General features: G+C 42.0%; 1 protein-coding gene across 1 annotated transcript in view; it reads left to right on the forward strand.

Annotated features, from left to right (window-relative positions):
- The window catches only part of LOC128691897 (probable 4-coumarate--CoA ligase 3), a 105,378-nt gene extending 91,707 nt beyond the window's left edge, over positions 1-13,671 (forward strand). Inside the window, exon 10 of the mRNA XM_070085600.1 lies at positions 7,986-13,671. Within this exon, the coding sequence (XP_069941701.1) occupies positions 7,986-8,264 (279 nt within the window). The 3' untranslated portion in view covers positions 8,265-13,671. The remainder of the gene's footprint in view (positions 1-7,985) is intronic.
- The last annotated feature ends 636 nt before the right edge of the window (positions 13,672-14,307 follow it).

Consider the following 14,307-nt stretch of genomic DNA (forward strand, 5'->3'; position numbering starts at 1 on the left):
ATATTTATATTTCTTCTTCAATTCCATGAAGAAAGAAATCAGTCATGGGGGTTGGAAAAGGTGAATGGAGTAACAGCGCCCTGGACAGTAAAAGCCCAACAGTTGCCATCCTACCAGAAAAGTAAACCTCACTATCGCCGCAAGGTATGGCAACACCGCATACCCAAACAAAAACAGTGGCACACAGCTCTTATTGTAGCACTCTTAAGTGGTGATATCCAAATTAATCCAGGACCTCAAACTATTGTGCAGAGGCAAAACAGACAGATAAATGACGGCGATAATGACGGTCTAGTAGCTAGGGATGATAACCTTAACTCCATATGTAATGCATACATAGGTCAATGTGAGACAATACAGCCATTATTATCTCAAACACTACCAAACAGGTGCATACACTGTACTAAAGTACGCATGAAAAACAGAAAAGGCACCTTATGTAAAATGTGTAAGGGGTGGGTGCATGATGGATGTATGTACAATTATAGCAACGGTGCCAGAATTCATTTTGTGTGTAACAAATGCACTTTGGCACAGTTACCCTTTAGCAGTGATGACATTGATTTACCTAATTTTAATACAAATGACCCATTGCCATATATTGATGATTATGATTGTTTTATGAAAACAGGCCTTCACTTTATTCATGTCAATGCAAGATCACTTCTTCCTAAATTGGCAGAGATTAGGATTCTAGCTAACAAAATTAGGGCGGCAGTTATAACCATCTCTGAATCTTGGTTGGATGATACGGTGACTGACGACGAGGTCAAAATAGAAGGTTACAATATAAAACGCTTAGATAGGAACAGAAAGGGTGGTGGAGTATGTGCCTACATTAGAAATGACTTAGCTTACAACCCAAGACCTGATTTAAATAACAATAAACTGGAGATTCTATGGTTTGAAGTGCTGCTTCCCAAGACCAAACCCATCTTAGTAGGAACTAGTTACCGCCCTCCTACCCAGGACCAGTTCTTAGAAGACTTTTCCAGAGTCTTGTCCGGAGTTGAAAACAATTGCGAGACAATAATACTGGGCGACTTCAATATCTGTTTTCAGCAGCAAAATAACGGGCTATGCAAAAGGTATAAGCAAATTCTAGGATTAAATAGCTACACCCAACTAATTAATACACCAACCCGGATCACACAGTTCTCAGCCACCCTAATTGACCACATACTTTGTAACCGCGCTGAGAACATTAGTCAGTCAGGCGTCATTACCACAGGTCTTAGTGATCATTTCATCATTTACTGCACCAGGAAAATCACTAGGGATAGGATAGGCCTACACAGGACAATAAAAATGAGGTCAACTAGAAACTACAGTAAAGAAACACTGGTAAATAGGCTACACAATTGTGACTGGACAGAGATAACAAGTTGCACGGACGTAAACGATGGCTGGGAAAAATTCAAAACAATGTTCACTACCATTCTTAATAATATTGCACCAGTTAAAGAGGTTAGGATTAAACGAAGAACTGAACCCTGGATGACTACTGAGATATTAGATAATATGAAATTCAGAGACCAGCTGCTAAAAAGATTTAAAGCAAACAGACAGGATATTGCAGCACTAAATGAATTCCAAAGGGTGAGGAACAGAGTACAGAGGCTTATAAAAGGAGCAAAGGCAAAGCACTATTGCTCAAAAATTGAAGAGTATAAGCATAACCCCAGAAAGCTCTGGCAACAACTAAAACAGTTGGGGTATAGCCATAAGCCAGTAGATAGGTCTAACATAGTACTCACTATCGATAATGAGGTATGCCACGAAACATCTAAGGTGGCAAATTGCTTTAATTCCTACTACACATCTGTTGCATCAACACTAGTAAGTAAACTACCAGCTGCATCAAATACCTTTAACACAGACTCTGATAAGTTTCAAACATACTATACCAATAAAGGGGTAACCCCAAACAGTTGTCAACTAGTAAGTGTATCTCATGACTTCATTCAAAAAGAACTAAGCAGGTTAAACCCAACTAAGAGCACAGGCCCTGATAACATCCCGTCTAAGTTCCTAAAAGATGGTGCTTCTGAACTGTCAATCCCTATTGCTCACATAATAAATCTATCAATCACCACTAATACCGTACCGGAGGGGTTCAAGGAGGCCAGAGTTACTCCTATCTTCAAGAAAAATAATAGGTCTGATGTAAGCAACTATAGACCTGTTAGTATACTCAGTATAATATCTAAAATTCTGGAGAGGGCGGTGTATTCTCAAGTAGTTAAGTACCTTAATGACAACAGCATTCTCCATAGCTATCAATCGGGCTTTAGAAGATCCTACTCAACCGATACCTCCCTTATTAATCTGATGGATTACCTGAGAACTGAAATGTCAAAAGGGAACCTCATAGGTATGGTAACCTTAGACCTGCAAAAGGCCTTCGATACTGTCAACCACAATATATTATGTAAGAAACTTCAAGCTATCGGTATAGGTTCTGTAGACTGGTTTAAGTCCTACCTTAGCAACAGGAGACAAATAGTCAAAATCAACAAAACGGAATCAGAACCCCTGCCGATAACATGTGGAGTTCCCCAAGGTAGTATTCTGGGTCCCTTATTATTCTTATGTTATGTCAATGATATGCCTATCAGTGTCAAGTGCAAACTCCTACTGTATGCAGATGACAGTGCTCTGTTAGTGACAGGTAAAGACCCACAAGATATTGCTAATGTTTTAACACTGGAACTGGAGTCCTGCAGCAAATGGTTAGTAGACAACAAACTATCATTACACCTAGGGAAAACTGAAGCCATTCTCTTTGGAACGAAACATAAACTGAGAAGGGTAAATAATTTTAATGTTCAGTGTAATGGGGAGTCCATCACTTTGGTTTCATCAGTAAAATATCTGGGAATCCCCTTTGACCCATGCATGTCAGGAGAATTGATAGGGAACAGTGTAGTAAAGAAAGCGAATGCCAGACTGAAGTTCCTGTATAGACAAGCACAGTGTCTACCTACTGAGGCTCGCAGGACCCTATGTCTAGCCCTTATACAATGCCATATGGATTACGCTTGCTCTTCATGGTACTCTGCCTTGACAAAAAAAACTGAAAGATAGACTGCAAATCACCCAGAACAAAATCGTAAGATTCATCCTGGGGCTGGGACCAAGAGAACATGTAGGCCAGGATGAATTACAGCAGTTGGATATGCTGAATGTTGAAGACAGAGTAAAACAACTGAAGCTAAATCATGTTTATAAAATTGCTCACGAACAGTGTCCAGAATATCTTGCTGTCAATTTTGTCAAGGTTGGGAACCAAAGCAATCATAGTACTAGGGGGAGAGAGCACAACTTTGTAGTACCCACAGTCAGTGGCCAGGCGTCAAACACCTTTTATTGTACAGCAATAAAGGAATGGAACAGACTACCCGCACATGTCAAAGCCAGTCATAGCATGAACCAGTTCAAGAAGACTGCCAAAAAGTGTCTGATGAATGAAGCTACAGAAAGGGAGGGGAATGATTTTCTATTTTTTAGCTAAAATACGTGTAAATTTTACCTTATCCCTAGTAATGACCCTCGTATTGTAGATAGTCTTAATGACCCTCGTGTAGTAGATAGTCTTTTTAGTATGATAATAAGATGTTATCTTCATTGTAGAATAATAAGAAAATATTATAACCTTTATATTATAATAATAAGGTAAAAGGACCCCAATGGAAATAAGTCACTCTGTCTGACTTTTTTGGGTTATCCTAGGTTCTCTACACATATGCTGCTATGTATGATAATTCTATGTAACTGTATTTGTGTATACCTGAATAAATTTACTTACTTACTTACTGGTAACTTGAGGAGCTTGGGAGGGGACAGGAGAGGAAGAAACTTGAGAGGGGACATCAGAGGAAGAAACTTGGAAGGGGACAGGAGAGGAAGGCACTGTACGAGGAGGAGAATGGACCTCCACAGTCCACACTCGCAACAGAATGAGTAAAAGGTAAAGATCCAGGTACCGAGACTGGAAATAAAAGAGATTTACCCTTTTGAGATCTGTTGAACTTTGAAGAGTAGAGAGGTGAGACACCAACATGGTGACCCGTAACTCGATCGCTATCACACTCAGCTCACACACTGAGGTCCAGGGTACGATTCACCTCCGGTATGGCTGGAGAACATTAGGGACATGTTTCAATAAGACATCTGCTGTCCCTGTCCCTGTCCCTGTTCACCCATCAGTTTAAAATATGTACCTGGGTGTTAGTCAACTGGTGTGGGTCGCATTCTGGGAAAAAACTGACCTAATTTGCCCGAAATGCTTAGCATAACAAGGGGCTTTCTATATAGTAGTATGTCATTGATGTCAGCTAGGCCTGTATACCATATACATGTACTTGTAGTAAATAAAGATATTATTATTATTATTATTATTATTATTATTATTATTATTATTATTATTTATTATTAGAGAGGAGCTGTTGTGCGAGGTCTTGTATACATATACGCTTGCGTGTGAGATGAAGATTGAAGAACCAGTCAAGCCAGTAAACCAGCAATCCGGAATAGCAACCTCACACCTACCGAGCCACCTCAGCAGACAAAAGTGAAGGCGGTCAGAAACCCGCCACAAAGCATACCTCCTTCGGCCACCACCTCCTGGAATTCGACAGGCAGCCTTCAGAGATACACCCATCACCTGAAAGACACCCGAAGCCTCCCCCTTTCCTCCCCGGTATACCGGAGAGGGATCGGGATCTCTAGATGATCCAGATTCCATGTCAAACTACACTACCACCAAGGACCTCAAAGGAAGATGGACTCTGGAATCCCTTCTCAGGTCTAGGAACTACCAAGCCTAAGGGAACAACCTCAAAGACAGAAACAGGAAAGGGAAAGTGGAGGGATGAGGAGAGGAGGAAAGGGAAAGGAGTGATGGGGAGGATGGGATAGGGAAGGGGGGATTGAGGGGTAATTAGGTTCGGTATGAGAAAAAAGACCAGAAGGTCTAATTCCTCAGACCAAGAGCCTCTTCATCTTGCCAAGGAGCCCCCTTTGAAGAGGTATGGGTCATACAGTGCCAGGAAAATGTGAGGAAATCAGATCCGATCTTAGCAAGGAGAGAATACTGTAGTTCTAATTCTTTGGATCACTTAAGAAAAAGGAAACTTTATTGTTGAGACTTGATAATGGTCCTGGGCGGTCGAAACGTTTCAGAGTTCCTCTTAACAACTGAGATTTTCACTGTTGCTAAGACAGTCAAAGGGGTGACTATTTAACAAGCCTTAAACATGGATCTGACAATTTTTTTCTACTGTTCTCGGTGATTCTCCGTTTTCTGTTAGTTCGTCAGGACTCTATCTTACATTTAATTTATTGGCGTCCTGGTATGTTATGATTTGCTATTTTTTATTCACTGGGGACAATGGAACCTAACTAAACTTAATCTAAAGTAACCTAAGAAAGGAGACAGTATCACTGATTTGTATAGCATGCAGAGTTATGGAGAAGATTATCAGGAAAAGACTGATGGAACACCTAGAAAGGAATGAGCTTATACATGATAACCAGCACGGTTTCAAGGATGAGAAATCCTGTGTCACAAACCTACTGGAGTTTTACGACAAGGTGACAAAAGTAAGGCAGAAGAGGGGTGAGAAGAATTAATTTTCTTGGACTGTAAGGCTTCTGACACAGCGCTGCACAAGAGATTAGTGCAAAAGCTAGAAGAGTAGGCAAGAATAACAGGAACGGCACTGCAATGGATCAGAGAATACCTGACAGGAAGGACACAAAGAGTGATGGTACATGATGAGGTGTCAGAGTGGCCACCTGTGACAAACGGGGTGCCACATGGGTCAGTCCAAGGGTCGGTGCTGTTTCTGGTGTATGTGAATGACATGACGGAAGAGATAGATTTAAAGGTGTCCCTGTTTGCGGACGATGTGCAGCTAATGCGGAGAATTTAAGTGGTTGAGGATCAGTTAGGACTACAAAGGGATCTGGACAGGCTGCAATCCTGGTCCAACAACTGGTTTCTGGAGTTTTACCCCACCAGGTGCAAAGTCGTGAAGATTGGGGAAGGTCAAAGAAGACCACAGACAGAGTACAGGCTACGGGGCCAAAGACTGCAAACCTTGCTCAGTCAAAAGGATTTTGGTGTGAGTAAAATACCGAGCACATCTCCTGAGACGCACATCATGCAAATAACTGCTGCAGCATATGGGCGCCTGGCAAACCAAAGAATACTGTTTCGACACCTGAGTAAGGAATCATTCATGTCTGTGTACACCATGTACATCAGGCCCATACTGGAGTATGAAGAACCAGTACGGAACCCACACCTGGTCAAGCACATCAAGAAATTAGAGAAAGTGCAGAGGTTTGCTAAAAGACTAGTCTCGGAGCCTGACGACACTAGAGAACAGGAGAGATAGGGGGGACATGATAGCGACATATAAAATACTGAGAGGAATTGACAAGGTGCATAGGGACAGGATGTTTCAGAGATGGGACACAGCAACAAGGGGACACAACTGGAAACTGAAAATACAGATGAGTCACAGGGATGTTAGGAAGCATTTTTCAGTAATGGAGTTGTCAGGAAGTGGAACAATCTGGAGAGTGTTGTAGTGGAGGTAGGATCCATACATAGCTTTAAGAGATACAATACAGCTCATGGAGCAAGGAGTGGACTTAGTAGTGACCAGCGAAGAGGCAGGGCCAGGAGCTATGACTCAATCCCTGCAACCACAAATAGGAACGTAAATCTAGAAATCTGCTACAAACCGTATGTGAGAAATCCACAGGATTTGTGAGGATGAGTTGAACATTTGTTTCCTTACAAATTCTGAATCAGTTCTGAATTATTTCACCCACAGCATTGTGACTTACATTTCTCGTATTATTATTATTATTATTATTATTATTATTATTATTATTATTATTATTATTATTATTATCGCAAAAAACAGTTAGACCAGTATGGGCCATTCAGCACTGCATGATAAGGTGAAATATACACTCAATAGCCGCTTTATTAGGTACATCCTTCTAGTACAGGGTATGACTTCAACAAGGCATGGATTCAACAAGGTAGTACCTTGTTGATTCTAATCCATGTTGACATGATAGCATCATGAAGGAAATAAATGGTATAAAATACCGACACAGTGGAAATATAAATACATATACAGTATAATGTGATCCTTTATTGACAACGTTTCGCCCACACAGTGGGCTTTTTCAAATCACAAACAGATCTGTTTGTGACTTGAAAAAGCCCACTGTGTGGGCGAAACATTGTCAATAAAGGATCACATTATACTGCATATGTGTTTATATTTCCATAGCATCATGAAGTTGGTGCAGATTCGTCGGCTGTACATTTGTGCTGCGACTACATTCCAAAGGTTTACGCCAAATTCTGACCCTGCCATCTACATGTCACAGCAAAAATCACTATTTGTCAGACCAGGTGATGCTCTTCCAATCTTCAACTATCCAGTTTTGGTGAGCCTGTGCCCACTGTAGTCTCAGTATCCTGTTCTTAGCTGACAGGAGTAGGACCCGGTGTGGTCTTCTGCAGATGTAGCCCAACCACGTCAAGGTTTGATGTATTGTTCATTCAGAGATGTTCTTCTCCACACCACAATTGTAATTATAATAAAAAAGAAGCGCTAAACCTACAAGGGTCCCACTGTTGTAATGCATTGGTAATTGACATACTGTCGCCTTCCTGTCAGCTTGAACCAATCTGGCCATTCTCCTCTGACCTCTCTCGTTAACTAGGCGTTTTCACCCACAGAACTGCTGCTCAATGGATTTTTGTGTTTTCACACCTTTCTCTGTAACTCTAGACTGCTGTGCATGAAAATCCCAGAAGATCAGCATATTCTGAGATACTTAAACCACACTGTCTAGCGCCAACAATCATGGTCAAAGTCAAGCTTCAGGTGCACCTAATAAAGTGGTCACTGAGTGTATATACTTTAAATGTAATATCTTGACTACTGCAGGTGTCCCCCTCGGAGTTAGAAGACGTAATCTTGGGTCACCCGAACGTAGCCGATGTGGGCATCGTGGGTGTGGAGGACGAGAGGGCCGGGGAGGTGCCTAGGGCATATGTGGTGCGTCATGGGCAGGTGACAGAGCAACAGCTGCATGACTTCATGGAGAGCCGTGTGGCTCCTTACAAGCAACTGGCTGGAGGCATCAAGTTCGTCGAAGGGCTGCCCAAGAACTCCACTGGTAAGCTGTTGAGGAAGGAGCTGAAGAAGAAGGCGGAGCAGAAGTAACCAAGATTCTGCACAGTGTCTGAAACTAATGAAAACACATGTTAAACACTTGCCATATTTCATTGGGTGACGCTTTGTCCCCAATAAAATGCAATATATGCGTGTGTGTCTATTCCTACATTCCATCCGTGTTGATATACTCTCTCAAGTACTTGTACCTGAATGTCCGAAGAAACAGCTGACCGGTCTTAGATCTGTCCGCAACTAGTGCTTGGCTTCCAGTAAACTAAACTAGACGGAAGAGGGTGTATTATGTTTGTTGCCGTGACCCATCTTCCATTTATGCAACTTGGTTACTGACAGTTGTGTACGTATATTTAGGTTAATGAATGTCAAATTATATTCAATGAAAAGCATTAAAGCCCTAGGGGTTATATGGTGCCTGAGAGACGGTAGGCAATCAATGTCGAATCAAGATTATTATAATCATGGGGGAGTGCTAAACCCGTAGGATTATACAGCGCCTGTGGGGAGATGTGGAAGGTATTCAGGTTTAATTTAGGGAACTGGAGCAGAGATCCAATTCCCTAGATTAAGAGCCCCTCACCAGGGGTGTCGAATCAAGAGCCCTATAGCATTAAGGCTCCCTAACCCGTAAATTAACCTGTCTTTATCTGCCATTATTATAATGAAAACAACATCCTAAACCCACAAGAGTCATACAGCCTTAAGCTGTTGAGCTCTTATACTATTATATTACAAAAAGTTGCTATGTATGATAATCTATGTAACTATATTTGTGTATACCTGAATAAACTTACCCCAGAACACCTTCCAGATATAATCCGGTAACCTATGTGTTGTCTAATGCTGTTAAATCATTCAGAAATAAAGACACGCATGCAGCACTAAATGCTGCAACACTCATTTTTGCAACACTGTTTGTGCACTGTTACAGCACTAACTATTGCAATACCTTTTGCAATAATAACTTGGGGGGGACATGGACCTGCGCCGCATGAGTCAGTAGGCCTGTTGCAGTGTTCTTCTTTCTTATGTTCTTATGTACATGTCTTTATTGTAAAATTCTTTGGTCTTGAGATACTTAATATTTGTAGCAGAGAAAATAGGGATGAGTGTAAGAGTAAAATTTAAATAAAAGTTATTGCAAAAGGTTAGTTTCTGTTAAAAAGAAATCTGCGTCATGGATGGAACTTTCAGCGAGAACATCAGTATACCGTCCAGAAATAGACGAACTGAAACGTGTTAGAAAACAATGAAATACGAGGATGGATTGGGAAGACAATATATTGTTGAGACATATGTTTGTCAACCACAGTGGCTTTCTGATACCAATAAGTTCAGTTCTTCTTACTCACTGTCTTCTTGTCATTCTTGCACCTCACTCAGATGAAAACTCCCACACACACGAGTTTTTAAATCCCTGCACCAAATTCACCTTAAACCATCAAGATTGGAGAATACACTGCACTTTATCTTCACTAACAATGATGATCTGATACGAAATATTGCCATATCACTAAGAAAAAGGAGGAGTAGATGTAAAACAGAAAGAGACAGGCGCTCCCTTTACAGGCGACGGAAAAGAATAACAGAGCGGCTAAAAGAGGTCAATATATCTGAAATGCGTAGGGAGACACTGGTCAGAGAAATAGCAAGCATCGAACTTAAGCTAAAAGAATCCTTTAGGAGTCAGGAATCGCGGGAAGAACTAAAAGCCATATTGCTGCACACTAACAGCACCTTTCAAGGCAGGTGAAATTGCCGACCTAGAAAATGTACAGAGAAATTTCACGGCGCGCATAACGGAGATAAAACACCTCAATTATTGGGAGCGCTTGAGGTTCCTAAACCTGTATTCCCTGGAACGCAGGAGGGAGAGATACATGATTATATACACCTGGAAAATCCTAGAGGGACTAGTACCGAACTTGCACACGAAAATCACTCACTACGAAAGCAAAAGACTTGGCAGACGATGCACCATCCCCCCAATGAAAAGCAGGGGTGTCACTAGCACGTTAAGAGACCATACAATAAGTGTCAGGGGCCCGAGACTGTTCAACTGCCTCCCAGCACACATAAGGGGGATTACCAACAGACCCCTGGCAGTCTTCAAGCTGGCACTGGACGGGCACCTAAAGTCAGTTCCGGATCAGCCGGGCTGTGGCTCGTACGTTGGTTTGCGTGCAGCCAGCAGCAACAGCCTGGTTGATCAGGCTCTGATTCACCAGGAGGCCTGGTCACAGACCGGGCCGCGGGGGCGTTGACCCCCGGAACTCTCTCCAGGTAAACTCCAGGTAAATTCCAGGTAATAGAGGTCCAGACATGTATGCGGGGAGCCCCAGACCGACAAAATGTGATCAGTCACGAGGGAACATTCACCAAATTCAACTTCAGTAACAAAAACATAAGGTGGGACCAAGTAAACCAAGTCCTAAATGATATAAACTGGGAAGATAGACTAAGCAACACGGATCCAAACCAATGTCTAGAACAAATTAACTCTGTGGCACTTGAGGTATGCTCAAGGCATATTCCTTTAAGAAAAGGGAGATGTAAACTAGAAAGCGAAAGGCACTCCCTATACAGGCGAAGGCAAAGAATAAGAGCGGCTAAAAGAGGCCAATATATCTGTAATACGTAGGGAGACACAGGTCAGAGATATAGCAAACATTGAACTAAAGCTAAAGGAATATTACAGGAGTCAAGAAACGTGGGAAGAACTAAAAATCCATAAATGAAATTGAAACCCAAAATATTTCTTTTCTTATGTCAAATCAAAGTCGAGAACAACATCCAGTATTGAGCCCCTGCTTAGACGAGATGGCTCCTACACAGATGACAGCAAGGAAATGAGTGAGCTACTCAAGTCCCATTATGACTCAGTTTTTAGCAAACCGCTAACCAGACTGAGAGACAGAATTTGGTAGACACACACTTATTTTATATTATCTTGATGCAAAATGACCTCGAAAAGGAAATTAACGACATGCCCAGGCACTCTGCCCCAAGCCAAGACTCGTGGAACTCCGTGTTCATCAAGAACTGCAGGAAGCTCCTATCATGTGCTTTTATCCTATGGAAAGTGAGCATGGACACAGGGGTCATCCCACAACTGCTAAAAACAACAGACATAGCCCCACTCCACAAAGAGGCCAGTAAAGCATTAGCAAAGAACTATAGACCGATAACGCTAATGTCCCATATCATAAAAATCTTTGAAAGGGTTCTAAGAAGTAAGATTGCCACCTATCAGTTACACAACCCAGAGTGTGGCATGCAAAGAGTACGTAACCTTTATTCGGCACATGTACACACCCTCATTGAAAGGCTATCTCCCCCAACCAGCGAACCAGGGGCTAAGGGTTGATGATGGGACCCCATCGTTCAATCAGTACCCAGGTTCCAGCCAATGAGAAGATGGTTTTGGCAATCGCAGAGGTGATGTGGGTACCACTCACCTGTCTGCCCTTGTCATTCCCATCCTAGAACTGGTTGAAGCACGGTCTGCTCTCTAGTGGCTTCTATTCTGCCTTGCTTACCGTGGAGTGCACTAATACCTATTGTTGTACATAGTGTACATACTTCTGTTCTAAATTGGTGAAGGATAATACAAGTCAAAAAGTTTTTCTGCTGTGTATTTTGCTCCCTTTACACCCAGGATAACAGGCCTTCGGGACTCCTGGGTTGTAATACAAAGCAACATGGGTTTAGAGCAGGTCGCTCCTGTCTGTCTCAAATACTGGACCACTATGACAAGGTCCTGTATGCTCAAGAAGACGAACAAAACGCAGATGTAGTATATACAGACCTTGCTAAAGCCTTTGACAAGCGTGACCATGGTGTAGTAGCACAAAAAATGCGTGATAAAGGAATAACTGGAAAAAGTTGGTAGATGGATCTGTAATTTCCTAATAGAACACAAAGAGCAGTAGTAAACAGAGTAAAGTCTGAGGCGACTACAGTGAAAAGCTTGGTTCCACAAGACACAGTACTGGCTTCCATCCTGTTCCTCATCCTCATATCTGACATAGACAGGGATGTAAGCCACAGCACCGTGTCTTCCTTTGCAGATAATACCATAATTTGCCTGGCAGTATCTTCCATTGAAGACACCGCAAGACTCTAGGCATACACCAACCAAATCTTTAAATGGGCCGCAGAAAACAATATGAAGTTCAATGATGAAAAATTTCAATTACTCCGATATGTAAAACGTGAAGAAATTAAAACTATATCGGGGTATAAAACAAATTCAACCACATAATAGAGTAAAAAGCTAATGTAAAAGACCTGGGAGTGATCATGTCAGAGGATCTCACCTTCAAAGACCATAACATTGTATCAATCGCATCTACTAGAAAAATGACAGGCTGGATAATGAGAATGTTCAAAACTAGGGATGCCAAGCCCATGATGACACTCTTCAGGTCCCTTGTTCTATCTATGCTGGAATATTGCTGCACACTACCAGCACCTTTCAAGGCAGGTGAACCTGCTGACCTAGAAAATGAACAGAGAACCTTCACGGCACACCTCAATTACTGGGAACGCTTGAAGTTCCTCACCCTGTGCTCCCTAGAATGCAGGCGGGAGAGATACATGATTATATACACTTGGAAAATCCTAAAGGATTAGTAGCAAACTTGCACACGAAAATCACTCCCTATGAAAGCAAAAGACTTGGCAGACGATGCAACCTCCCCCAATGAAAAGCAGGGGTGTCACTAGCACGAAAAGAGACAACACATTAATTGTCTGGGGGTCCAAGACTGTTCAACTGCCTCCCAGCATACATAAGTGGGATTACAAATAGATACTTGACTGTCTTCAAGAAGGCGCTGGACAGGCACCTAAAGTCAGTACCTGACCAGCCGGGCTGTGGTTCGTACGTCGGGTTGCGTGCAGCCAACAGTAACAGCCTGGTTGATCAGGCCGATGTACCATGAGGCCTGATCACAGACCGGGCCACTGGGGCGTTGGCCACCGAAACCCTCTCCAGGTATACTCCAGGTATACTCCAGGTATATTCCAGGTATACACTTGGTTCTACTGAACAAATTTTTGGCATGAACTTTCTTGTCGTTTATGTATCATAATTTAAGTTTCTCAGTACATATATGACCGCATCTATAAGGATCAGTTTTGCAGCTTGTCTTGTTATGTATATACGTGTGCCATAACGTATATTACCGTAGTATTATCAAAGCACGTGGTATTGTGTATTACTGCGGTATTACGAATGTATGCAGTAAAGTATATCACGGTAGTATTATCAATATATGTTGTAATGTGTGGTATATACCCTCATGAACAGTTCCTTCATATTGGAGAAGGATCATAAATCTAACCTGATTTCCTCCTATTTCCCAGTTGTATGAACCCTATGGATTTAACACTTACCTATGAATGTAATAAGAATAATAATAAAATTTCAAATGTCTTGAATTTCATGTCCTTTGACCTTGAATACATGTGTCATTATAATCAAATAAAGCGCTAAACCAACAAGGGTAATGCAGCACTGCGGAGCAGAAAATACTTCCAGGGCTATAAACAGCTAGGAAGAGAGGGAATCATAGGTGAGAGGATAAAAGGGCTGGAAGGGACGCTAGGGGCTGTCAAAGTTCGTATAGTAAAGCAGCTGCTGACAAAAAGTCAAAAAGTGATCGTAAGTCAAAGGCAGGGCCGTCTGCAAGAAGGGAAGATAAGGTAAGAGCGGTAGGGTAGCGGCATCGAAGGAAGGCTGAGAGCACTTAGAGTTGTGGCAGGTTTTCATCCCAGGTATGGAGCTAATGTTAAAATTGTGAAAATGATGTATCTTGCTTATATTAGATCATTGGTTGATTATGCAGCGCCACTACTTGCACTCGTGTCTGACTGGAAGCTTGGAGGGCTGGAAAAACTGCAAAACGAAGCAATGAGGATCATCCTAGGATGCCCTCGTACTGCCAAAATTTTAAATATGCGGAAAGAACTTAATATTCCAAGCATTAGAGATCGTGTTACTGAAAGAAATGTCCTTATTGGGGTCAATATGTTTAGGTTAGCCCATTCAAATCCTTGCACAGAAGACCTC

This window comes from Cherax quadricarinatus, chromosome 1, assembly GCF_038502225.1.
Source record: "Cherax quadricarinatus isolate ZL_2023a chromosome 1, ASM3850222v1, whole genome shotgun sequence".
In the NCBI taxonomy this organism is placed as follows: domain Eukaryota; kingdom Metazoa; phylum Arthropoda; class Malacostraca; order Decapoda; family Parastacidae; genus Cherax; species Cherax quadricarinatus.